The sequence below is a fragment of the Colletotrichum siamense genome, assembly GCF_013390195.1.
Source record: "Colletotrichum siamense strain Cg363 chromosome Unknown KSG_Cg363_contig05, whole genome shotgun sequence".
NCBI classification, from domain to species: domain Eukaryota; kingdom Fungi; phylum Ascomycota; class Sordariomycetes; order Glomerellales; family Glomerellaceae; genus Colletotrichum; species Colletotrichum siamense.
The window spans coordinates 2405643-2432054 of record NW_023501018.1 but is presented as its reverse complement, the minus strand read 5'-3'; the positions used below and the strand labels follow the sequence as shown (position 1 = coordinate 2432054).

Here is a 26412-nt window from a genome sequence, read left to right as displayed (position 1 = left end):
CCTCTCTCTAATCGATGCATTCCGTGCCCGCCTTCCTTGCCGTCTCTCTCGCTCTCTTATTGTGTCTCGTTTCCGTCTTGCTGCTGGCGTGCTGCCTCGCCTGTCACCAACACCGTCCCTGCCACTCGTTCACGAAGCTCGTTGCCAGTGTCGTACTCCAGCTGCCCAACATGATGCGAGATTTGCTCCCAGCAGGCTTCCTGTCGTTGCTGCTGTCGTCCCTGGCAGGGCCTGCGCCGGCCGCTGCCACGGTTCTCTTTGCGTCGTCGTACAGCGGAGCCATCACCACGCTCAACTTCACCCTCTCGGGCAACAACGGCACCCAGTCTACCTTGCAGAACATCTCGACCTCCAACGGATGCGCCCCCAGCCCGTCGTGGCTGACCCTCGATAAGCCTAACGCGAAGCTCTACTGCACGGATGAGGGTCTGACCACCGACCACGGCACTGTCTCGTCCTTCACGACCGGCCCCGACGGCAAGCTGGAGCAGCTGTCCAAGGTTGACACGATCAGCGGGCCGGTGAGCGCTGTTCTTTTCGGTGAGAAAGGGGCCGGCCTGGCCGTCGCTCAGTAGTAAGTCTGAATAGGCGTTGACGACATTTTTCCTTGGATCATGGCTCTAAAATCTGATGCAGTGGAGGCTCCTCTCTGAGCTGGTTCGACATCTCGAATCCAGCGGCCATCTCGCCCGTCAAGTCCGAGACTTTCAACATGACCGGCCCGGGCCCTAACCCTTCCAGACAAGAGGCACCCCATCCTCACGAGGTCGTCCTCGACCCCAAGGGCCACTTCGTGCTAGTCCCCGACCTGGGGGCCGATCTTGTCCGCGTCTTCGCCGTTGATGGCAAGAACCTTGCCGCTGTCGAACCCTTGGTGGCCGCCCCCGGCAGCGGACCCCGCCATCTCGAGTTTCTCGTGACTCCCGAAGGCAAGACGTACATGTATCTCATCGCCGAGCTGGCAAACACCGTGACCGCCTACGACGTCATCTACCGCGAGAACAAGACTCTCGGCTTCAAGGAGGTGTACTCTGGTTCGACCTACGGCGCTGGCAACACCGCGCCCGCGGGAGCCAGCGGTGCTGAGATTTGGATTTCCGTAAGTTCCGTGACTCTAAGAACATCTGGGGACAATGATTGCGGTGATGGTGATAATGCTTGGCTGACACTGTACAGTCCGACGGAAAGTTTCTGACCGTCTCCTCCCGAAACGATAGCGCTTTCAGCATCACCAACCCGGACACCAACGAGGGCGCTCAGATTCCGTCCGACTCCCTTAACAGCTTTACCATCAACGCGGAGACGGGTGAGCTCACCCTCCTGCAAAAGTTCCCTGCCGGAGGCCGCATCCCTCGCCAGTTCTCCGTCAACAAGGCCGGCTCGCTCGTCGCCGTCGGCCTCCAGTCGGACAGTCGCGTTGTCCTCATCAGCCGTGACGCCGTCTCGGGCAAGCTGGGAGAGATCATTGCCAGCACCAAGGTGGAGGGCGAGGTCACTGCTGTCATCTTTGACGAGTAGGTTTGCCGGTTTGGTCTCGGGGGTCGGATGTTTTCTTTACGAAGGCAAGGCCTTGCGTCACTTGCAACGGGCTGTCTTTCTTCTTGAAGCACAAGGCAGCAAGTCCATAGGAATTACCAGATTTAAGTTCAAAAATAAGAGTTGGGTGAACTTGTGTCTTTTTTGCGTGCATGCATGCAAGCTGAAGCGTTCATCGGGTTCCGTTGGCGACTTGCATCTCGGGGGTCAAGAGGCTTGCTTCTTCCTGTGTCATGGAAATGGACAGTGGAAACAAGACGTCCGCTGCTTACGGAAGAACGGCTCGATACGACTCTGAACCAAGGAAATCAACAGGCGACGGTGCCAAAGGTTGGTTCACCGGCCGCGGTTGCGTCGAGAATATGGTGGGCACGGCAGAGAAGGCCCTGGCGAGCGACCTGCAGCAAGCTACGTATGAGCGAGTTGAATCTGGTATCGAATGGGATTGATGGGACCGTAGGCAGTATGTAGATACCTATGGATTCCTTCCAACCGCCCGCACCCCGGATTCGCGGGGACTGGACCACGGGCGGGGACCAAGCTGGCGAGACGGCAATTATTGGATCACAAGTGATGGCTATAATATGTGGCAGCGGGATCGGATGCTGGGTTGTTCGCGTGGCTTGAAATTGTAAGGAGGTGTCTAAATGCTAAGCAACATTATGTGATGAAATTGTCCAAGATTAGCGAGCAACTCCCGCCGCAGATGGCCCTCCGCTGGCTTCCATTGGAGATGCAGCAGCACCTCAACGATGGACCACGTGAAGGAGCCCGAAGACGGGAGGGACGCTGAAGAAAGGGAAGGACAGGGAGGGCACCTCAGTCATTAGGTAACTACCTTAGGTAGGTAATTCATAAGGAAGGTAGGTAGGTTGACGGACAGGTCCAGTGAACCCACCAACCAGCAGCCCGGGCTTGGAAGGCATGGACCTCTCTCTAGGTACCTACCTTACCTTCACCTTCCAGTCCGAGGCGCCTCCTTCCCGCGTTACCCCAAAACCCTCCACGCCTTGCCCGACTCCAATCCATCCATCCACGCGAGACCAACCCCTCACACCTTTTGAGCACCACCACTACCCTCCCCTGCCCGGATGGAAATTGGCTGCGGGTGACTTGACCAGAAGCCAACCAAACACCAAAGTACTGGTTGGTATTCACGCGCATGGCAGCAAACGAGACACGACACCACACGGCTGAGAGAAAACCAATACCCCTGTCCTGCATCCTTTCCCCGGTTCCGTGGTCTTTCGGTTTGCCCTGCCATGCCATGCCATGCCCATTTCGTCCCATGCCCGTTGCAGTCTTCGATTATGACTGGCCTGCCACTCTGCCCAGCAAGAGCAAGCATCGCACCAGTCAGTCGTCGTATGGCATCCTCCGCATTTTCCCTCCCATCGTTTCTCGGGTCCAGAATAATAAGAATGATACCTGCTCCACTACCGCGCATCACATCACCCTCTTCTTCCTCCTCCTTCCCTCGACCCTCTCTCCCGCCGTCCAACCGCTCCCGTCCCCTACTCCCAAGTGACGGGCGAAAAAGCTTCCTCGATAACCTCGAGTGTGGCCTGACAGTCTCTGCCGCGGGTCGACGACTTAAAAAGCCTTGGTCGCACCGAGGAGCCCGCCACCACTGGACGTACTTGCCGCCCCTGCCCTGCCCTGCCCTGCCCGTCCGACAACTGATTGCTGCCCGCTTGCTCGGACGTTTCCCCGTCAAACGATCCACCAACTACCTTAGGTACGGTACCTTAGTTAACTCAATTCCACGCGACCCGACTCGGCTTTCTCTTTCTGTGCTGCGCTGCGCTGCGCTCTCGCGGCGCATCAAAGTCTGCCCCTCACGTCTTCCACACAACTGTTGCGTCTCCAGACGCAGGCAATGTCCCCGTCCTCAACGGGCGACTCTCCCCACTCAGCCAGCGGCACAGCGGGGAGGCCCTTCTCCGTCCCCTCGCGCGACAACTTCAACATCGAGGTTCCCTCGCCCTCAATGACATCCATCGTAAACGGCATACATCCACTCAAGTCGCCCGCCTCCCTCAAGACTCAGAGAACACCCAGTTTCAGCAGAGATGGTCTCATTGGCTCCGCCCACAAAGCCCGGAACATGTCTCAGTCTTCCGACCACCGCCCCGATGCTTTGACCAACGGTGTACACAAGCCGTCTAGTGATGAAGGCTCCAACCCGCTCAAAAGGAGAAACACAGACGCTGGCGTCGACTACCCGAGGAGGAGAGCCACCATCGCGGTACGTGTTTTCGGCCCCCTTGACGATAATCCTGCCCCTGCAGACCTGGCCCAGGGCTCATCACTGACGGCTGCAATAGTGCGAAGTGTGTCGCTCTCGCAAGTCTCGCTGCGATGGAACCAAGCCCAAGTGTAAGCTCTGCACCGAGCTCGGAGCCGAGTGCATCTACAGAGAGCCGGGCATCAAGCTGGACGCCGGCGACAAGTTGATTCTGGAGCGCTTGAATCGTATCGAGAGCTTGCTGCAGATGAACATGGTCGCAGGCCAGGCCAACGGTGGCATCGCCATCAACCAGGAGTCTCCCTCAATGAGCAACGGCTCAGGACTCAATGGAGACAGTATGATGGGAATCTCAGGCACCGGCAACTTCGTCTCAATAATTCCTAACGGTGGTTTAGGCACCTGGAACAACCCGACCAACATCTCAACCATGCCCAAGCTACACACCAACGCCGCCCTGCACCTGCTTCAGTGGCCTCTCATCCGCGACCTCGTATCTCGACCCTACGACCCGCAGATCCTCCTGCAGCTGGAAATGGCCCGCGAACCGCTGCACTCACTCACAAAAACCCCATGCGTCGACCTCTCCAACACCACCGCCTACATCGAGGCTTATTTTGAACGAGTCAATGTGTGGTATGCCTGCGTGAACCCCTATACCTGGAGGAGTCACTACCGCACAGCCCTCTCCAACGGCTTCCGAGAGGGCGCAGAGAGCTGCATCGTCCTGCTTGTTTTGGCATTGGGTCAAGCAAGTTTGAGAGGCAGCATCTCCAGAATCGTTCCTGGAGAGGATGCGCCCGGCCTACAGTACTTCACCGCAGCCTGGGCCCTTCTTCCCGGCATGATGACATCGAACAACGTCCTGGCTGCCCAGTGCCACCTTCTCGCTTCGGCCTATCTGTTCTACCTCGTGCGACCGCTCGAGGCCTGGAACCTACTTTGCACCACAAGTACCAAGTTGCAACTTCTGCTCATGTCCCCCAACAGGGTGCCGCCTAATCAGAGGGAGCTCACTGAGCGCATCTACTGGAACTCGCTCCTGTTCGAGAGCGACTTACTCGCTGAGTTGGATTTGCCACACTCGGGCGTCGTTCAGTTTGAGGAGAATGTTGGCCTCCCTGGTGGCTTCGAGGGCGAGGAGCAAGAAGCGATTGGTCGAGACGACTTGTGGTACTTCTTGGCTGAGATCGCGCTCCGGCGGCTCCTCAACAGGGTCAGTCAACTCATCTACTCCAAAGACTCGATGGCGTCAACCACCAGTCTGGAGCCGGTCGTGGCGGAACTCGATTTTCAGTTGCAACAATGGTACGAGAGTCTGCCGATCCCGTTGCAGTTCCCGTTTGGCCGCACCGTGCTCTCAGATCCGGTGCAGACGGTCCTGCGCTTGCGATTCTACGCCTGTCGGACAATCATCTACCGCCCGTACATCTTGGCCGTATTGGACAATGAGCAGGCTGTGTTGGATCCCGCTGTCCGACAGAATTGCCACAAGTGCCTGGAAGCCTCCATTCGGCAACTGGAGCACATCAATGCGCAGTAAGTGTCACTGATTGGTCACGCCACGTGCTGTGGTGATGGCATGCCACTCTTGGCGTACCACTGCTAACTCGCCGCAGTCATGCCGGACATATGCCATACTTGTGGCAAGGTGCCCTCTCGATTGTGTCGCAGACGCTTCTTGTTATGGGTGCCACCATGTCACCCTCTCTGAGCAGCATTCTGCTGACCCTCGTTCCTCACCGGGAAACCATCGACCAAATCATTAATGATGTGGTGATGGAGATTGAGCGATATTCGACGCTGGCGCCTAGTCTCAGCCTGGCAGCGGAAATCATCAAGGAGGCCGAAGTAAGACGGAGAGCATATTTGAGCGGTTGAGGGCTGTGCCAGTCCGCTGCTCGTACGACCTTCCTCCAATATTTTGGGAAGAAGACCCACACAAGACTTGCTATGCCCAGAAACAAACAGCACGCATGTGTGGCCTTGCATCTGACAGGAGTGCAAAAGCACCCTCGATCCTGGCTCCAGCCTCAATGTCGACTACAAAACGTCCGCAGTCTTTCTGATATTCTGAACACCCGGTGATATCGCTGCCCGGCCTTCCGAATCGTCTCCAAACGTGGGGAAGCGGGCGCAACAGGTACACAGGCAGCAAAATGCCAGAGAAACATCTGGGGTGCAGAAACAGTCTGGGGTTGCATCACCTGGAGAAGGGATGTGTGGAGACCTGCAAATTGGGGAGGCGTGGTTGGCGGGTAATACCGGGCTCACCGGTGTTCGGACCGACACTCCGGCGCTCACCCGTTCAACCAATGACTCCATCCTACGCCAACCCTCTTCAAGATAACTCACCCGCCATCTCCGGGAATGGCAGCAGGATCACGGGACAGAGGCTTGGTTGCTGTCATTTCTCACCAGTGCAACTCTGCTGGTGCTTGGAGTGATTCTTCAGCGGCTGGTTTCCTGCTGACGGCTTCAGAGACGCCGCCTCGCCAGCGATCTGGCCGCAAGCCACTCGAGGCCGCTCGACCCATGTAGTGTCCCATTGTTGACGGGCACTTCACCTAGACTCTATCGCAGAGCTTTGGACAGTGAACATGGAAGATCTTGAAGATTTCCAAGTCTGCGGGGAGGAAAGATTTTTCCCTTCTGGATTTACTTGTCTACTTTTCAAGATATCACCGTAGGAATTAGCATTGCCAACAGAATACCCCCACGTATGCCGAAAAGACCAACACAAGTCCAAAAAGCATGCGCCTCTGTTAAACCCGGATGGTGCTCGTATAGGCGCAGCACAGCGTCCATCCATCAACGCGCCCTAGTTACCAAACAGGACAAATAATCCCCCATTCAGAAGGTCACAGTCTACGCCCAGCAGGACGTGAGATTATGCTGCGGGGCGATCAGTCCAGGGACGCAAACTTACCCCAACAAGCTTGGGCTGCGCGGGGTTCCCACCCATGAGTTGCATGCGCGCAAGGGGAAAGACTTGGAGGATGCATGTCAAGCGATCTCACATACAGGGCAGTCACGAGGCGCGCTATGCTCACTCTATGTTGTACTCTCCCTTGTCATTAGGAGACAACGCGATTTCTCGGTAACATGCAGTCGACCTCGCGGTTGTCTATCTTGTGGGTTCTTGATCGAACACGGCCCATTTGATGGAGATGTGCGCGGGTAAGCAAATGTAAACAGGTCCAGATTTCCGTGCTTTTTATGGACGAGGGATCAATGAATAATGACGAGTTGATATTGGTAGCTTCATATCGCGCCTTCTGGGAGCAGTCAAGGTATCTATCGACAATGCGGGTGCCGGCGTGCCTCACATTAACTGGCTGTCATTGTCTATGCACGAGGACTGGCGCGCGCCACATTGCCAACCGACGGCCTCCAAGTCGATAGCCGGCATTCGATCGTGGTGAGATAGTACCTCTCTGCTCGTCAGTCTCTGTGCGATATCAACATGCGTTCCGAGCCCGCGGATTGGCGGCGTCGGTCCAAAGGAATGTGAGGGTCAGTCGCCCCTATGTCGCTGCAACCCCCCCCCCCCTTTTTTTTTTTTTTGGGTTGGGAACCTCCTCAGGGCACACGTGGGACATGGACGAACCACTGCGTAATAAACCTCCCTGACAGATGGCTCTTCAGCTCTGGAAGGAGGCAAAAGGCACCGTGGTACCGGGACCAAGTATCCGTTTTCGAGTGCCGGTGCGGATGTGGGGTTCAGAGCCGGGAGTCCAGGATGCGGGGACGGACCAGATGGCCCTGCACGGGCAATCGTGGGACCGAAGCATCGGGGGAGGGGCAGGATGTCGTGTGGAGGACGGAAGATCCACCAATCCGAGCGAACGCGGACTGTCAAAATTGGCGATGGATGCGAGAAATTGTATGCAGGCGCCGCCACATAGGAGAAGAAGCAGATGCCGGTATTTGTGCGCTCTATAGTCCGCTCGATGCGCCGGGGTTGCGGTGAGTTCGGCCTTGCTTGCAAGAGCGGCAACCTTCGCCTGGCCACGCATCTCCAGGAGTCTCATGTTTAGATGTACCAAAACAGGTATGTTACCAGACGAGCTGTATATCAAAGAGCGGCCACAGAGGTCAACAAATCGCATTCACTCGTAGTAGATTGTGGTTGAAGCCACGTGCACAAATTTGAAGCACACGAGCTGCAACACCATGACTGTGCTATGAACATTCAAGAGAATCTACCCGCCGAGAATGCTAGTAGATACAATTTACAGTCCTCGTGTGAGCGGCGGTCTGGTCGTCCTTCTCGTCGTTGTAGTCGATTCCTTCTGAGTTAGGTGAAGTGCCAAGGGAGTTCTCCCCGAATAAAGCACTTGGAGCTGGGGTACTAGTACATACCTGTATAGAGTGAAGCACTAGAATTGCCGTTAATCTGCTTCTTTCTCCAGTTAATCCAGCTACTAGGCCTCTATTAGCTCGCATTTCTTGGTCAGGATGCATTCTGCGAATTTTTGAGCCAAGGAATCCGGGCATGAGATAAGGCGGTCAGCCGCACGAGACCAGGCAGGAGCTCCGACCACCGGACCGGCCCCGCACCGGCCAACCGGGACGGGAAAGCACCGCAGGCATCGGCAGACCGAGACGCCGTTCGGACTGGCTAGCGTGCATTGTGGTGCATGGTCCGATTTTGCACGTTGTGATGAACCTTGTGCACAGCATGCGGGATTTCGGTGTTCGATATCGTGGGGAAGAGTGGATTATTAGGGTAGACCCTCAGCACCTTACCTTGAGGCACTACGTATCCAATTGCCAACGTAAGGTACCTAGGTAGGTGCTTGAGTAACCTTGGGTTCCTTCAGTGCACAATGAGACTTTGTGTCAGATCACAGCCCTCATGACGGGGCGGCACCGTTGTCATGGGTCAAGATGGCATGGCGCGACGCCACGGTGCGTGACTCCAGCGGCTCGCTCGCTTCTGCGACGTCCGCACACTGCAGACGGCTGTTGTAACTTGTAAGACGGACGGGTCGGGACAGCTCTGGGAGGGCAACAAATCAGGGCACGTCAGGGCAAATCCAGGGCGGTCCAGGGCAACGGCGGCCAGAGCGGTCAGATCATCCAGGGCAGCCCCTGCAGAGCGACAGCGCTAGCATCAGGGCTCAGCCTCCGGTTCGCTCCCGCGAAGCATCCTTCAGGGTTCCCTCACCGTTCCCCAAGGCACTTCACCTCCTGCCCCCTCACTGTCAGGCAGCCTCTCCCGCGCTGCTGGACGCGCACGGTGTGAACTGAAGTGAACCAACCGTCCAGTCCCTTCTGCCAACCTTGGCAATAGGTGGTGAAGGAGTTCGGACTGGCCGCCAGCTCAGACGACGACTCACGGCGGACGCATCGGCCGTGTGTCTTTGCCGTCTGTCTGTCACGTCAGCAGCTTCTGGGACGGAAAGCCGACGTGATGGAACCAACTTCAAACAGGCCGGTGCATCTGTATGAATCAACTTTGATTGCTTCCATCTGCCTTCTCAAGGTGGAGCAGCAGAGCGAGTGGCAGAGACACACAGAGACAGCAACGTCTCGATTCCACCCCACTGCCGCAACACGCAGCCCTGGACGTGGAAGGGGAACCAATCGGTTGCCGCATCTGTGGCGCCCCTAACCCCCTTTCGCAGCTGCAGCTCGGGCTATGGAATGACTCTCTCTCTGTCTCTGTCTCTCTCTCCCCCTCTCTCTCTTACAAACGGCCTTGCCATGTTGCAGTCATTTTCAGGTTTGAGGATTCGACAGGAAATGTCCCTTCCCTTGCTTGCTTTTCTGCCCTCATGGGACTGGGGACAGCCACTCGCGGCAACCTTAGGCTGCCTGCTTTCCTTGCCTTGGACGTGTCTCGTACCGCCGAATAAACAAGAACCCCTCGTTCCATCTGTCATGTCTACTGCCTACCTTACCTACCTACCTTACTTACCTTCCCTACCTTGACTACCCAGTTCCAAGTCCGTACGTAAGGTAGCCTGGCTTGACCACCTCGATCGTCTACCCATCTAGGTATTTCGTGATCCCACCAGCCGCCCAGCAGACAGGAAGCAGCCCGCATCCTGTTTGGTCCCTCTCATTTCTCACCTCTCCACAACACACGACAACCCGACCAAACAGCTTGCGCTGCTGCCCGATTGATACCTCACGAGAGCGAGGCAAACAATCGCCATCGTCCCGATTCTTAGGGCGCGCCATATCATCTCTCGCCCACCTGCATAGTGCATGGCCGACATGCAACCCGTCATCCAAGCCCAATCACAGCTATAGGCATGCATTAAGTCCGCCCACTCGCGAGCAACCAGCTGTTCCGCTGCCCTTTTTCCCACACCCTCGACTTCCGACTTCCCGTCCCGTCCTGCCTCGATCCCAATTTCCTCCCGCTCTCTCTCCCGGATGAGGCTTTCTGACGCCCAATGGCCTACCGAGATGTGGAAGACTGGCACAGGACAACGACCCGACGCCGCTACCCTCAAGTGCCGCTGCCTGTCGCTGACCATGGTTGGCGTGCCGGTGGTCAGACGTCCTTAGATTCGCTCCCATATCGGAGGCCCAAAGACCTTATACAAGGACCCGACGAGATAACTTCGCCCCCCGGACGAAGCCGAACCTCCAGGAACAGCAGCGGCGCGTCTGCCACCGTCATCGAGACGATGCCCGTACCTGTGCTGTCGAGAGCCCCAGTGACGGAAACCTATAGAAGGGGACGATATCCAGCCGCAGACTACGCCTATGATGACTTTGGCGAGACCGAGTCGCCCACACCCGGCCGGAGGGTGAGTCCTCGGCGTGCTCGGAGCCCAAGAGCCGCCCAACCCGCCCAACCCTCCCGGCCCCGTCGACCTTACGCAAGGGAGAGATCTTCCACAACTTCAGAGTCTGGCACCGAGACCGAGACGGACGAGGAGTCAGCGACCAGTATATCGACCCAGGAAGAGAAACGCCAGAGACGGCACGAGAGGGCGAAGCGGGAGAAGGACAGAGGGAAGCATGAGAAACGCACGCACCGCCTCGTGCAGGAGGAAAGGCGGCCCCCTCCAGAGGAGAGAAAGAAGAAGACGCCCAAGCGCCGCAGGAAGATTAAGGAAATCGTGTATGTGGAAGAAGACGATGATGAATCGACCGTGCACACGCCGCGACAGTCGCGTCAGTCTCTCGACGAACGCAGCAGGTCTCCCTTGCGGCATCGCTCTCGTCTGTCTCGTTCGGCTTCCGAGAGGCATTTCTCGAGGCAGCGCTCCCACAGTCCCGCAAGGAGGCAGAGCCAACACCGACCTCCAGCGAAGACTTACGAGATGGTCTCCCAGCCACCTACGCCCTCCAAAAGGTTGGCGTACGGAACGCTCCCTTACCGAGGTGATTCTGATGTTGGCCCGAGCAGACCTTCCAGAAGACATCAGTCAGATGTTGTGTATAGAGACTCTCGGATGAATCGACGCTCCCACACTCACTCGGGAGCGGCATCCCAGGTCACATCGCACAGCACAGCTTCGTCGAACAAACACTCATCTAATTTCATGGGCCCAAGGCTCGCCAGGAGCGTACGTTCTCGCTCGCCCGAGAAACCCGTCAAAATGTGAGTCGCCGTCTAGGAGCCTCCGGGGTCATTATTCCTCTGGTGTGCCTTGTGCTAATGATATCACTGCAGGGCACAGTGTATGATTTGTATGGACGAACATCGGTCTTCGAAAGTTCCGAAGCTCAAATGTGGCCACCGCATGTGCGAGTCTTGTCTTGAATGGCGATTCCAACTTTCCATCACGGATCCCCAGTCTATGCCTCCCAGGTGCTGCACGCCAGATGTCATCCCGCTCAAGTATGTCGAGCGTCTGCTGTCATCTGACTTCAAGATGAATTGGAACAGGAAGTATTTGGAGTACTCGACCCGTAACCGGATCTACTGCTCCTCGCGACGCTGCGGAGCATGGATCAGACCATCGGACATCTATCGCAGAGGGAGTCGCAAGTGCGGCTCCTGCAGGGTATGCGGAACTGACGTGTGCTGCTCTTGCAAAGGGAAATGGCACTCATCAAGAGACTGTCCTGACGATGAAGACACCACAAGATTTCTTGAACAGGCCAAAGAGGCCGGCTGGCAGCGATGCTACAAGTGCAATCACATGATTGAACTCGAGGAAGGCTGCAACCATATGACGTGGTAAGCATCATTGGTCGACCGTCTGTCTGCGATCCGGGCTTTGCTGACGATAGCAGTCGCTGCGGAGCGCAATTCTGCATGATTTGCGGCGTCAAATGGAAGAACTGCGACTGCCCATGGTTCAATTATGATACGACAGACGCGGATAGGCTTCCCGACGTACAAATTCCGGCAGTGATCCAGCGGCTTGAGAGGCTAGATTTGACCATGACATCCAGGGGCATGCGGCCGGCGCTTCGCTCGGGGCCGTCACCTCGGTCTCGGTCCCAAGATTACGAAGACAGACTCGTTCGTAGGTTTCAAGACAACCGTGACGACGACACGCGCAGATTTTCGAGTTACGGAGACGACGACGTTCTTGACAGAGGATACGGGGAACTTACTGGCGCCAACACAACGATTGGAAACTACGCAAGTGATGATTATCGCAGAGAAGCTGACGACGTATTCGTATCCGGACCACCAGTGCCACCCGCACCAACGCCACCGGCGGCTTTCGAGCGCCCCACGCCGACCGACTACATGTCAGGCGTCAACCGGGCGCGAGGCCTCCCTCAGGATAAGATGAGCCAACGAGACTCGATGGGCCAGCGCCTGGCTGATCGCTTCTCGGAGTTTCGTTCCAGCCCGGGCGGCCCCTCTCGGTCGGGGATGATGGGGCCGCCGCCGCCGCATACGGTTTCGCCTCTCGGGCCGATGACGGCGTCCCCCATGGGACCTCCCCCTCCTCCTTTGACGGTGCCCCTAGGAATGGGGCCTGCGCCGCCGATGCCGATGCTTCGGCGACACACTATGGAGGAGGAACTGTATAACAGCGCCAGAGCCATGCGACCCTCAGAGCGAGTAGTACATGGACGTATGGCTCATGACTACGAGGCAGAGGCAGCGATACACGCCACGCGCAGTCGGCGGCGTCCATACGCGGAACCCAAGTCTTCAACGCTCGCTGGCCTCACAGGACCCGGCCGCGGGATGAATCGGGTGTTTGAGTGGCGAAATCATGTCCACCCAGGAGACCCGGAAGACGGTTCCCGGGCATAACGACCCTGTACTACGACAGAAGATCAGGACCAAACCAACGAGGTATCTCAATGACAGCACATAACACCGGACACAGGACACACGAAACGATTCAAGGGGGTTTGTTATTTGGCCGTTTTGTTGGCGTTGCACATTTGGAGAGGCAACTTGCCGTTTTATGGGTTCATGCTTGAAGTACTAGGCGTGTGATATCCCGAGGTGGGCATGGACGTAAGAGTTTCTGGTTGCTGAGAGAGGACTGTAACGCGTGTACTCTATTTCTAGGAAAGAAGGTCGCAGCAAAGGTTTATCCGGCGTTACGTTGCGCTGCGCTTCCGGACTGGGTGCTGTTAGGCTGTTTCTCATGTGAACTCTCTGCCTCGGTCAGTTCGCTTCTGTGCGGCGCGGCGAGGAGCGGGAATGAATCTCATGTGCATTGTCGTCCGAAGGGGTGGCCCAACGAAGTAAGGTTTGTCTTTGGCAGGCCGTGTTGTCGACCTTTTGGATCGAACAAGCTTTGTGTTGCCTTGCACTTTAGATGGGCAATCTCCATGCTGTCGTTGGCCGAGAGTATTGTGGGACGAGAGGAGTCCGGTGGTTGATGGTGGGCACGACGGCGGGTTGTTGCCAAGGCAGATGGCGGCCTGCAAAGTCGAGGCTCACCTTACCTTACCTACGGACCCAGGTCCGGGATCAACGAGACTGAGGCGTGCGGCGGATCTTGACTCGCTCTGTAGTGTCAGCGGGGGAGGCTCGAGGCCCATTTGCCGTGGCGGCGGTCGTGGCGGGTGGGGCAGAACGTGACGTGGTGCGGTTCCTGGCGGTTGTTCGCATTGATGCCCATCTCAGATCTCAGGGTAGTGCCGGTTGCACTCCTGTACGCGACGCAGCATCTCACGGATACAACAATGGGTGTGCTGCGTACGTAGAGCACTACGCAGTAAGCGGCGGCACTCGGATGCAACCCCATTGCACATGGACGCACGTCCACAGGGCGCAAAAATGCCTTTAACACATATCGATCGGACCTGGTCCCCTGCCAAGACAGACGATGCCTGCGCCTGGGCATCCATTGAGAAAGCAGGACAGGCAGGACTGCAAGCAAGGACCGGGGAGGCGAGGATGAGCATGCTTGGCTTTTCTGTGGCACTTGGACCGCACACCCTCTCTTCTCTTTGAGTAAGTAATATATAGACTTTCTGGCGTTGGCGAGGACCAAGAGCCCGTTCCTGCAAGACGCTTCTGTCGTAAAGTGCTGAGTCTGACCGACTTTAGATGATGAGTTTGAGGTGAAATTGGCTTGGGTGTGGTGGGCTGCGTGGGGCGAAAGTCATCCCTTGAGCTTAGCAGCGACCTCCATGTTGGACCGATCATCGAAGTCAAACCGAGATGCCTACTAAGTACGGCGGCACTCGGATGGGAATCATCATGGGATGGTGAGGCGAGAGGGCCGTCTTTTGATTCGGCAGTGGCGCATGTGTCCTCAGTAGATACCTAGGTACCTAGGTAGGTAGGTAGGTAGGTAGGTAGGTAAGTAAGGTAAGGTAGCGGGGTGGATAGTGACAACCTAAGTGTCCCTGGTCCTACCTTAGTGGGTCTACAAAGTACCTAGGTACATACCTACTATACGGCGTACGTCCTGGCCCTGGTCCACGTCCTCGACTTCCGGATGCCTTGCCCCCATCTGCGCTGGTGGCATCCAATGAAGACTCGCGTTGCTTGACGTCCCGCTGAGAAGGTTGCATCATTGTGCTGTGCGCTCTCTGCAAGCACTGCAAGCAACTGTTGCTTGGCGTCCCCGGGGTCTTGGGTTTTCCTCGTGCCTATCCAATCCTGCCATCGCTCCCGGGCTATGGCTGCTTCCCGACTTTGTCTGCTTCTGCTTCTGCTTCTGCTGATGCGCTGTCGCAGTTGTTGTAAAGGCTTACTACCTTGCCATATTGGGGGATAGGCACGCGCTCAAAACCCGGAACCGAACGTGCCTTACTTTACCTTTTGGGCTGCGAGTTTGAGCTTTCGCTTTCCAAGACGAAGAGCTGCTCATGCTTCCCAGCCTCACATCCCCCGACCACCGACCCGACTACCGCTCCTGGGGTACCTTACTTCACCTTATCCCATCGCTTTTCCATCGCTTTCCCATCCTCCCTGTCCTGTTACCCGTCCTACTTATTACATGTCCTACTATACTGTCCTTTTTCTTCTTGCATGTGTGGGATACGCCTCGTATGCCCTCTCGACACCACTCTTTCCCACCCTCCGTGCGAATGCGAGATCGAACACGCGACCGGACTCCCGCTATTCCCTTGATCTGACCGTCGCTGCCACTTCACAGGTCTTTTCGCTCACGACAAACTCGACGACCCCTTCACTTGCCCGTCTGCCGCCACCGAAGTGACCCGATCGGAGATGACGGCGTCACCAACAGACCGACGATAGCAGCTCTCTCGTTATATACGCCGGACCTGTTCTCTACCTCTTCCCATCCGCACCGAACCGAACCCCATCGGCGCACCCAGCACACTCTCCGATACCACGATGCTTCTCGTCTACCAAGTCGGGAGCGTCAAGATTGGCGAGGTCGTCCGCTATACCGTCACCTACACACCCTCTCAAGACCGAATTCTGCCTTCGCCCGAGCGCCTCTACCTGCGCGTCCGCAACACCTCAGCAATCGCCCTTCGCGCCGCCTTCGTCCACGGCCCCTACACTCTTTCCGCCGCCGCTTACCCCTCCAACTTCGACCCCAACGTCAAGTTCGCCAACCCCCGTCGCTATGGTGTTCCCGAATTCGAGCCCATGCTCAAGGCTGGCGGTTCTTGGGAGAGCGAACTGATTGTCCCGGAGCATATAAGGCAGAGTGCCGGGACCGGAGGAGGCAGTCACTTTGGCGTATCCCCGGACCACGAGATCGAAAGCGCAACGTGGATCGTCGAAGTATCGTCCCAAGTCATCTTCTCGACCTCGGCTGCCGTAGGCTACGAGGTGACAATTGCAAGAGATGCCAAGTCCCTGAACTTGAGCTACTCTCTGCCCGTTATTGGCGGCCAGGCGCAGGTACCGCAACCCGGCAAGGTCGCCGACTTTCAGCAGAGCCTAGGCGCCAAGGACGGACATCATCCGGCGCAGCCGAAGGGCGTCTTCTCCAAAGCCATCGAGCTCAAGGTTGAGGACACGGCCGCATTGTGGAATACTCCGAGGCTTCCGGGCTGGGATGATCTCAACATTGACCGTCTCAAGAGCCGGCCTCGTAAGGACCAGCCCGTCGAGAGCGTCGCCCACGACAGCAATGCTCCGACAGAAAAGAAACCCGAAGAGAAGCAAAAGAAGGTCCATTTGGTAGTCTTAACTCATGGCTTACACAGTAACCTCGGAGCAGACATGCTCTATCTCAAGGAGAGCATTGATTCTACGGTAGCCCAGGCCAAGATTGACGCCAAGGCCAGACGTGCCAAGGAGCGTGCAGAAAGAAAAAGCAAAGAACATGCCGATACGAACGGGGCCAGCTCTTCACAGGAGACTGCCCCCGAAGATGACTCTCCTGCAGAGGACAACGGAGATGATGAGGAAGTCATTGTTCGAGGCTTCTCTGGCAATGCGACAAGGACGGAGAGGGGCATTAAATACCTGGGTAAGAGACTGGCTAGATACGTTCTCTCCATGTCCTACCCTGATCAGCCCTTTCTTCCGTCCAAGAAAGGACATGCCGAATCAGCAGTCGCTGCCGTTTTTAACAAATCTGAACCAGACAGCAACAAGGCAGCCCACAAACACAGCACTATACACAAAGAAGAGATTCAAGAGAAGCGTCCCTTTACCATTACCAGCATCAGTTTCATTGGACATTCACTGGGTGGATTGATACAAACATACGCCGTTGCATACATTCAGAAACACTCACCAGAATTCTTCAACATTATCAAACCGATCAACTTTGTTGCCCTTGCCACGCCTTTTCTCGGTCTCAGCAACGAGAACCCTCTCTACGTCAAATTTGCCCTCGACTTCGGGCTGGTAGGCAGAACCGGCCAGGATCTTGGCCTAACCTGGAGGGCGCCGACCATCGCAAGGAGCGGGTGGGGGGCAATCGTCAGCAACCTCGGAGAGAGCGCACACAAGAGGGTCATGGGAGAAGTTCAGCCAGAGTCAAAGCCTCTGCTTAGGATCCTGCCGACGGGACCGGCTCACACTGCCCTGAAAAAGTTCCGCAACCGGACGGTGTATTCCAACGTTGTCAACGATGGCATTGTGCCACTAAGAACTAGCTGTCTCTTGTTCTTGGACTGGCAAGGATTGGGACGCGTGGAGAAGGCCCGGCGAGACGCTGGCTTGGTTGAGACTCTGGTCGGTGCCGGTTGGGCTGAACTAACCGGCGGTAGCTTGGCTCCAACACCTCGGAGAACTAGCATGCTCCCTCCGGAAGACGATGCGACGCCCGACGACCAGTCCGGCAACATCACCCCCACGGCCCCGTCCAATGCAGTCGAGGTTCCACAGCCACCGCGGAACGCAATGATGGAAGATGACAGGGCCAGTTTGCGGTCTGTACCCACGCCTTATAATGAAGATGGACCTGAGGGCGGGAAAGACGCAAATAATGGTGGACCATTCGCCGGCTTCTTCTCCATGTTCAAGAGCAGCGACTCTTCGCAGCCCAAGGCACCACCCATATCCAACAAGCAACACAAGATTTACAGGAGAAGTCAGACCATCAATTTTGACGAGATATCGCAGTCATCTGGTGGCTCCTCCAAGGTCACTACCGGCCACGAACTTGAAAGAGGAGAGAATCGGCATATTGCCCCGCCGAGAACGAGCTTCTTCGAGTCCGCTCACGACCTGATCAACCCCAAAATTCCTACCACCGAATACCTGATCGACCCATCCAAAAGGCCTCGCGCAATCTTCCATGACCGTGTCTACCAGCCTGCTGATATTCCGCCTCCGCCGTTGAAGAAGAAGCCCACGGGATCGTTGGCTTCTCGGCGAGGCACGTTCCGAAGGGCCGCCTCAACTGGCTCTGGAGGGTCGAGGACTAGTACGGACTCGTCTCCGCATCCATCTCACCGGTTTTCACATGAAGGTACCTTGGATTCAACCAGAGACTACGATGACACAGCCAACACAAACCCGAACAAGGGCGCCGATGAGGAGATTGACGCATCGCAGATGCGGGTTGAAGAGAAGATTGCACGTGCTTATCATCGTGGACTCGCTTGGAGGAAGGTCTTGGTCAAGCTAGAGCCAGACGCTCACAACAACATCATCGTCCGTCGAATGTTCGCCAATGCCTATGGTTGGCCTGTGGTGAAGCATCTCGTCGACGCCCACTTCAGCGACTCCGCTACGGCGAGGACACGTGATGCTGACGAGCCAACTGGGGAAAGAGCCAACGATATCAGCCTGCCACCTAATAAGTTTGGCGATGAGGTCAACGATAGTGGTGCTTCGTTTACCGGAGATGGCGCGAGCGATGTTCTGGGGACGGCGCTTCTGTCTCCCAACTCCCAGAGAGAGGCGGAAGACATGGTCCCTGACATGCAGCCACCCCCGAAGCGCCGCTCGTCATCCCGAAGCTCCTCGGCCAGTCCGCCGAGGGCAAATCGGCCTCCACGACCGCCTGAGCGTGTCGACTCGGTTACGTGGAGCGAACGTGACTGGGCGGACAGCGATGATAGCGATACTACAACAACGACAGCCAGTGCAAGAAGCCCCACATCACCGACAGGCCCCAAAGACAAGGACAAGGCGCGATCATCGACGCCGCTCGGAGGCTGGAATTGGACGGAGAAGATTGTTGGTAGGGCAAGTCGCAAGTCATCACCCAAGCCAGAGACGACAGATGCCACCACGGTGACGGCGCCAGCCAGCTAGAGCGCAAGGGACACTTTCGTGCAAAAAGCCTACCTTTACGTACATACATACTGATTTAATCGATGAGACCACGCCCTGATGAAGTTCCTTCCTAACGTTTGATGGCCGCATTTTATAAACCCAGTAAAGTTATACACCCAGTAAAAACTTCCTTCAAGCAGTGATACAGTATAGGTCAAACAGAGACTGTGTATATGCCCTACACTTGCCTGCGTATAGTTTTTGTAGGCGATGGTCATCGGACGTTGTAGATTTACGTGCCTTGTTAGCGAAGCAAGCTATCTGGCGTCGTTGTTGATGCGGCTACGTTCCTAAGCGATTGCAGCTTGCAACGTGTGGGCAGTATTAAGTATCACGTTCAGAAACGGTCAATTTTTTTTTTTCCAGTTTAGGACCAGCTTGCCAAAAAAAAAAGTCCAAAAAGAAGTTGGACGAACAGGGAATCGAACCCTGGACCACTCACATGCTAAGCGAGTATTATACCACTAAACCATTCGCCCGTGCCTTGTAAGAAATCCTGTCCAAGAGCAGTTCATATCCATGGCCGCCAACAGCAGAATCATCACAACCTATGGCTAGGACGACCCAAGTAAAAGCAGCATCTCAAAATTAAGGCAGGTCATGTCTCGAGAAACTTTGGGTGTAGTGGTGCATGGGTGTATCCTTTAGAGGAACACTGCGCGCCGATTCATATCCGCCGCAAGACGAAGGTTTCCAACACCTCTGTACCGAGTCAGTCCAAGTTCATCCGATGAAGGGATGCAGAGCGGACGCATGGATCCAAGAAAAGAAGAGAAAGGAACATGCCTTCAGTCTTCGTTGGACTCGCTGTCGTTTGCCAGGTCGACTTGGAAAACCCCCCTCGCGAACCGGACAACAAGTTTTTTGGCCTCGCTCTTACGGTCATCCACCCTCCACCGCTCCTCGTCTCCCTCCCACGTAATCTTTGTGATTCTCCTACTGCAACCGTCCGCGCCAGAGGGTATCACTGTGATCTGTGTCAAGGGATACCTTGTCCAGCTCCTAGCCAGCACGATCCCCTCCCCCTCTCCACCGTTCGCCTCCACCGTTCGCCTCCGCCGCCGCCACGTGGGCTATCACCCATCGGTCCTCCATCTGCTGCGGCCAGAGCCCCTTCTTCATGCGCTCCCATCCGGCCGGAGGAATGACGCGCGCGCCGTCCCACGCAGCCGAGACCGGCTTCGAAAACTCGTACTTTCGCTCTCTCCAACTCCCCTTCTTCTTCTCCTCCTCATCGGCCTCCTCCTCAACCTTCCCAGTCTCCATCGTGGTGTGGGTTCGTTCGTTGGGTGCACTGTTCTGCGTCGGAGAGGCTCGTAACATGCCCACAAGGCGCAGCGGTCCTTGAAAGACGATATTTGCTACTCGGTTCATACTGGCTTCGTTGCAGGCGATCTTGAACTTAAAGCGACAAGTTGGGAAAGTAAGGTTGTTGTCAAGTGCCCCATCTTAAGTACTTAGGAGGCGGAGGCATGGCTGCCTGCTCCTACCTTCTTCATTCCTCGTCGCTCGCTCAGTTTCGATCCTCATATCCTGCGGGCTTATTCGCTTACGCAAGGAATCCTCTCTGTGAAATGAGTCAGATGCAGGACCCTACCCAAATCATCAGAATGGCATCCGAAAGTTTTGTCGATGTGGACTGCCGCATGAGATGTGTGTGGTGAGGTCGTCTAGGCAGACACCTCTTAGGCAGACTTGATAACATGACACGAATAAAGGGGGTCCGGTGGCCGTGCTGCATGAAAGCCATCCGCGGTATGGGAAACTCCATCCTAGTGCTGTAAACCCAGATATGAATACTCATTCATGTACGTTAACGAAGCTAATACTAGGTTCTATTTACAGCCTACGCAGGTCAACACACATTGCATTGCTGGACCTTCGGACGCAGTAGTTTTGATTTTTTTTCTTTTTTTCTATTCGCTGTATCTGCGACAAATGTACGAATGAGGCGACCCCTTGTCCGACAGCCTCGGTGATGTAGGCACATCTCAACCTGACAAGCGGGGGAAAATAACACAGGACAAAGGTGGAGCTGCGAGCTCGAGGCGCAGTGTTATAGACGCCTCTGCATCTGCAAAACAAGAAAACAAAAGATGTACAAGGGAACCCAGCCTGGTTCTTTTCCCCCAGGGTATCGCCAGCCATAATCCAACTCCGAACTCATCGCCACTCGTTGATATGGCTCCATTGCATCACCCATCCCGCTTTTCGCCCCATGTATAGATCCTGAGCACAGATACAAAATATTAAAAAATAAAATAAAAAATCTCGATATTCCAAAGAATGTTCCTCCTGGACAAGGTGGGGGACGGAAGGTGGAACAGCCCAAGTACAGCGACATCGAGAATATGGTAATACGGTTGGGGGACAGGGTGACAAAACCGTCGACACCTCTGGCCCGGTGAGTAGAATGGTACGTACTGCCAGACATGAAGTAAAGAAAAGGAAAGAAATCTTTCGAGCTGACAGCTCATGGCCAAAGACATATATACCGAACGTATTATGCCCTCTCTAACTGCCATCGGTGCGACACCGGGCAATCGCCAGGCATCTCATTCAAACAGGATCCTCCCGAAGGGTATCGAAGCGTAAATGGTGACAAATATGGAAAATGGCGTTTAGGTCGTCAATCAATTCCAACCGAGTGAATTCTCAGCAGCAACGGGGGCAGAGATGATCGCGGTCCTTGCTGAATTACCCGGGCCGCTGCGGTTCGTGCGGCCACTGCCATGACTGTCTCGGCCACCGGCGATTCCACCGTAGTTAGAGAAGTCCCTGCTCATCAAAGCCCCGCCCATCATCGGAGGGCTGCCCGCACCAGTGTAACGCATTTCAGACGAGGTGAGGGAGCTAGCGCGGCGGTGGGCCTGCTTCTTTTGCTTGTAGCGACGAGCAATGATGAACATGGCGGCGCCGTACGCAGCAGCAACACCAACAGCACCGATACCAATAGCCGCAGCAGTGCCCTTCTGGATGGGGGTCTGCTCGTTATTATCGTTGTTGAAAGGGTCGTTAGGGTTGGCAGCATCGGTGGACGATGAGCCGCCGTCACCAGTGGCATTGGGGTCATCCTCCATACCCGGAATAATTTCAATGGCAGGGTTGATGTTCTGAGTGAGGTTGAAGACAAGCTGGTCAGGGTTGTTGTAGATGGCAGAGTTAGGAATCTTGATATCCATGCGCAGGGTGTCAACCATGCTAGTAGGATAGTAGAACCTGGCCAGGGTAGTAATGTAGCCGAGAGTCTGAGATGTGTCGTAAGGAACAAGCTTCTGCATCTTGATCTGGGTCAGGTCGAGACCGGCGGCGTCGGCCAAAGCCTTGGGAAGACAGCTGAAGATCTGAGCTGCAGCGTTGGGGTTCTTGCTGACATGCTGGTAGTTCTCGCCATGCAAGAAGCCAATTTGCAGAAGGGTGGAGTCTTTCGGCTTCTCAACGTTAGGGTCAGGCGGGCTGATGACCTTGGGGAGGTCAGAGGGCAACGGTGCTGTCGTCGTGGGGGCCAGAGCCTCGGTAGGAGTGCTGATTGAGGTGGATTGCTCCACGATGATGGTGGTAGGAAGCCAGGACTCGGAGTCCGTGATCGTAGCCGTGGCAGGAATGCTGGTGATGACGGGTGTGGTCGAGGCAGGAGGAGTCGATACCGTAGGTGTGGTCTCAACAACAGGCGTTTCGGTAGTGTTGACGGGGATGGCAGTCGATGTAGCAACCGGAAGCTGAGTCGTCGTAGGCTGGGAGGTAACCGGAACGGATGTCTCGGTCACAGGAGCAGTCTCGTTTGCGATGGTTGTCGGCGGGATAGAAGCAGTGGACGCCGGAACAGAGGTCGCACTCTCAGCATCGGTGGTGTTGCTAATGGAAGTCACAGAAGAAGGGAGCTCGGTTGTTGTGGGGAGTCCGCTAGTAATGGGAACCTCCGTCGAAGTGGAGTTGACAGGGATGGGCTCCACGGAACCAGTCGCTGTAGTTGTGGGTGCAGACGTGACAATGCTGTTAGTCAAAGTAACCGGCTTACTAGTTGACGTTTCTCCCACAGGAATCTCTGTCGATGTAGCGTTGATTATGCCCTCCGTAGAAGAAAGCACAGTGGTGGGAACCGACACGGGGAGCTCGGTTGAGGAAGTGATGTTAACAACAGGGTCGCTAGGAACCGGCACGGACGTAGTCGGCTCAGTCGAGATCTCAAGTGCCGAGGTAAGATTCACAATGGGGTCGGTAGGCACTGCCGATGTCGTGGTACGATCAGTTGGCGATGGGAGAGCAGTGGGCGTCGGGATAGGGACGTCGGACGAAGCGGCAGAGGACGAAGCGGCGGGGGGCTCGGCAGAGGTTGCGTTGATGATGGGGACTTCGCTGGATATCAGGGAAACAATTGGCTCCAGCGGGTTCGTAGGCTTCGTTGTCTGAGGGGCCTCGGAAGAAGCAACTGAAGTTGGCAGGCGAGTGGCGGAAATAGTAGCATCTGTGGAGGCGTTCTCGGCGGGAGCAGAGGATTGAACGGCAGCGGAGGTGGTTTCGGCAGGCAGTGAGACGGATTGGGCTGAAGTGGACACTGCGGGCTCCGTAATGTTGACACTGGGAGCAACGCTCGAAGCAACGACGCCGGAAGTTTGCTGTTCGGGAATCGAAGTCGACTCCGCAGCAGAGGTCTTGGACTCCGAAGTTGATGTCTCACTCACGACACCAGTCGGGGCAAGCAAGATACCGGAGGAAGAGATGGAGAGAGTCGTCTCCGGCACTGAAGTAGACCCGGCCTGGGTTGTGGGAGCAGCCATATTGCTGCTGTTGGCAATCTCAGAGCTAGCAGGGCCGGCTGAGCTCGTGACGGCCTCCGAGGTTGGCGCAACGACAGTGCTTGAACCGGGGGCACTTGACACACGAGCAGCGTCAGTGGGCTGAGTCGAGTTCACCTCAGTCGCGGATGCGGCGGTAGACTCGACGGCACTAGAAGCTGCCGGCGTGGTCTCTGCAATGTTGGATGACTGAGCCACTGAAGTCGCCGACTCGGGGGCGGTGAATGACTGAGGGACAGAAGATTCCGGGGATGGGGTAGACTGAACGGCAGCAGCGGACGACTCGGGGGTAGTCGTCGGGGTTGTTGCGGCAGCGGAGCTTTCAGCCGTCGGCGTAGGCGTCGTGGTCGGCAGAGGTGAGGTTGTGGGGGCATCGCTTGTCGCAACGGCAGAGGATTCGCTCGTTGTAGGCACGATGACGGGGGGGAGGCTAGTGGTGGAAGCCGCACCGCTCGCCGTCGTCTCCGTGGATGGGTCGAAGACGATGGTGCTAGAGATCACAACAGTCGTAACACTGCCATCTGCAAGAGTTGCGGTGGACAGCGATACAGAGGATTCAGCGGTTCCTGAAGAGACAAGCTGGGTCGATGCGACAGTAGACGTGGGCGAGGGTGATGTGATGGCGGGGATCTCTGTTGAAGAAGCGCTGGATGACGGATTCTGATTGAGAGTGTCGGTCAAGCTGGTCAGGAAGTCACTAAATGACGAACTCGGCCCGCTTGATGTTGTCGAGTCGAAGGGCGTGCTCTCCGGTGCTGGGAAAGTTTCGGGTCTCGTGCTCGTGGAATTCGTGAACTGGCGTTTGACGTGACGGGGAAAGTAGATCTTGGGCCTTTCCTGGTCGGCGCAGGCAGTGGTTGCCAAGCCCAGGGCGGCGGCCAGAAGAGCAGACTTGGCGTGCATGTTTCCTTCCCAACAATAATCCCGATTATCGAATTTTCAATTCAAGTTTTGTTTTAGCGATTGTAAGATAGCAATTTTTGGCAGTGTTCAGTAGTCTCCATGGAGAGTCAGCAGTGGCGCTCGGCGACAGCTAGAGTAAGACGGGACTCACTTGTCAGGGGGTTCTCAACGAATGTACTTGACAAATGTGTCAATGAGTGTAAGTATAGTTTGTTGTGTTTTGCAAGGTGGTAAAAATGAGCGACTCGACGAGAAATCGTCGGATGGGTGCGGGAAGGACGTGGTTTAGTTGTCCGTCACGGGTTGAAGAATTACAGCAATTTTCGATCGCGAATTCATGAGGAAGTTGGCGTTTATCCGCGAGACCTTTGTCGGGTCGTCAGATCCGTTCGTGGCACATAAGGGGACGGAAGAGGATCGACTCGGTGGACCGCGTAGGCGCAAAGGGGGCGCAGGTTGAGAATCGAAGAATCGACGTCGCCCGGGGAATTCTTGACGGAGGCGAGAGGAGGTCGAGGTCGACGATTCGAAGACGAGGTCGGGAGAGGTGGGGGCGCGAAGAGGAGAGCGAACGAGAGGAGTAAAAAGGGAAGGGAAGGGAAAAGCGAGGGTGGTAAAGGAATGGAAGGGGACAGGAAAGAATGTGGATGGAACGAGGCAGCAAAAGGATGGGAGATTGATTGATTGATGGAAACACACGACAAGGGATGAGCGACAGGACGGGGGGGGGGAGAGAGAGAGAGAGAGAGGATGAGCAGACAGGGGGGATGGGGGTGGGAGGAGGGATGAGGGAGTGGAGGGGAGGGGATGAGAGGGAATAAGATGGGATGGGTTGGGATTTGGGCGGGACTGAAGGGAGTTGGAATGGCAGACAAGCCGGGCACTGCTGGACAGTAGTAAATCGCAGTCCAGGCACGGAATAGAGCGCAGACAGGGGTGATGGCCCATTGGTTTTGGCGTTTTTTCTTTCCTTTTTCCCCCCCCCCCCCCCCCCCCCCCCCCCTTCCTTTTGCTCCTCGACCTCCCTTCTGCTAAGTCGGTCCCTCTCCCCGGTGCAACCAGCCTAGCCCAGCCCAGCCCAGCTCTTGGCCATCCACACTCTCGCTCACCTACCGCAGCTACTTCACTCTTACCTGCACCTACACTTGCACTGGCGGCTGCACACGCCCACCACACTCTCAGAACACACACACACATACACACATACGCCCCCCCTTTTTCTGCTCGACGAAACAGCAACAACACAGCACGGGCATGCAACGACGACAACAACAATAACAACAAGACGAACAAACGAACGAACCAACAGGACTCGTCTCGGGAGGAACACAAGGCCCTGCGGGTGAGCCAAGGCCGAGTTGGCAGCGTGGAAAGGCACCTGGGCTACTTTGTGCATCCAACAGTGAACAAGAACGTATATTGTAGTGTCCGCCGTAGTCAGTCAGTACTTCCATTAGTTTTACGCCGGTGGTAACCTCTGATTCCCTCTAAGATCATTACATTGTAGGGGCGAGCCCAGCATGTCACCCACCACACGCACAAGTCGCCGAATGCCTGGGTGACTGAGCTTGCTTATGCCAGCTTACCTACCTAAGGTAGTCTCCATAGAGCGGTACGAGTTATGCTCGCCGCCAGCAGCGGCGGCCGATGATTGCGCAAGTGGACTCGGAAGTACAGAGTAACAAAGCAGCCTATCTCAGTGCGTACCTCACACATTCGTTCGTGCATGGGCGTCGCTTATGCGTATAGACGGCCAAACGGGCGGAACTACGGCTCGTGTGTTTAGTAGATGCATTCCTAATCGTTATGGAATAACCGCCTCAGTTGACGACTGAGACGAGAAGGAACGGCTCGGTAGCGACGAG

At 56.1% G+C, this 26412-nt stretch overlaps 5 protein-coding genes across 5 annotated transcripts; 4 read left to right on the top strand and 1 right to left on the bottom strand.

Moving 5' to 3' along the window:
• Positions 1 to 170: 170 nt before the first annotated feature.
• Positions 171 to 1518, top strand: CGCS363_v008234 (putative 6-phosphogluconolactonase; the record flags this gene model as incomplete). Its single annotated transcript, XM_036640083.1, has 3 exons — positions 171 to 574; positions 637 to 1099; positions 1177 to 1518. The coding sequence occupies 3 exons, from the start codon at positions 171 to 173 to the stop codon at positions 1516 to 1518; spliced, it is 1209 nt and encodes a 402-aa protein (XP_036494211.1).
• Positions 1519 to 3415: 1897 nt separating this feature from the next.
• On the top strand, positions 3416 to 5665 carry ecdB-2 (Echinocandin B biosynthetic cluster transcription factor ecdB; the record flags this gene model as incomplete). The annotated part of the gene is made up of 3 exons (XM_036640082.1): positions 3416 to 3784; positions 3864 to 5323; positions 5404 to 5665. The coding sequence occupies 3 exons, from the start codon at positions 3416 to 3418 to the stop codon at positions 5663 to 5665; spliced, it is 2091 nt and encodes a 696-aa protein (XP_036495167.1).
• Positions 5666 to 11628: 5963 nt separating this feature from the next.
• Positions 11629 to 12977, top strand: arih1 (E3 ubiquitin-protein ligase arih1; the record flags this gene model as incomplete). The annotated part of the gene is made up of 2 exons (XM_036640081.1): positions 11629 to 11936; positions 11993 to 12977. 2 exons carry the CDS (start codon positions 11629 to 11631, stop codon positions 12975 to 12977), a joined length of 1293 nt encoding a protein of 430 aa, XP_036495168.1.
• A 2514-nt stretch (positions 12978 to 15491) lies between these two features.
• ROG1 (putative lipase ROG1) lies at positions 15492 to 18827 on the top strand (the record flags this gene model as incomplete). Its single annotated transcript, XM_036640080.1, has 1 exon — positions 15492 to 18827. The coding sequence occupies one exon, from the start codon at positions 15492 to 15494 to the stop codon at positions 18825 to 18827; it is 3336 nt and encodes a 1111-aa protein (XP_036494208.1).
• Positions 18828 to 21481: 2654 nt separating this feature from the next.
• CGCS363_v008230 (uncharacterized protein) lies at positions 21482 to 24547 on the bottom strand (the record flags this gene model as incomplete). Its single annotated transcript, XM_036640079.1, has 1 exon — positions 21482 to 24547. The coding sequence occupies one exon, from the start codon at positions 24545 to 24547 to the stop codon at positions 21482 to 21484; it is 3066 nt and encodes a 1021-aa protein (XP_036494209.1).
• Between the last annotated feature and the right edge of the window lie 1865 nt (positions 24548 to 26412).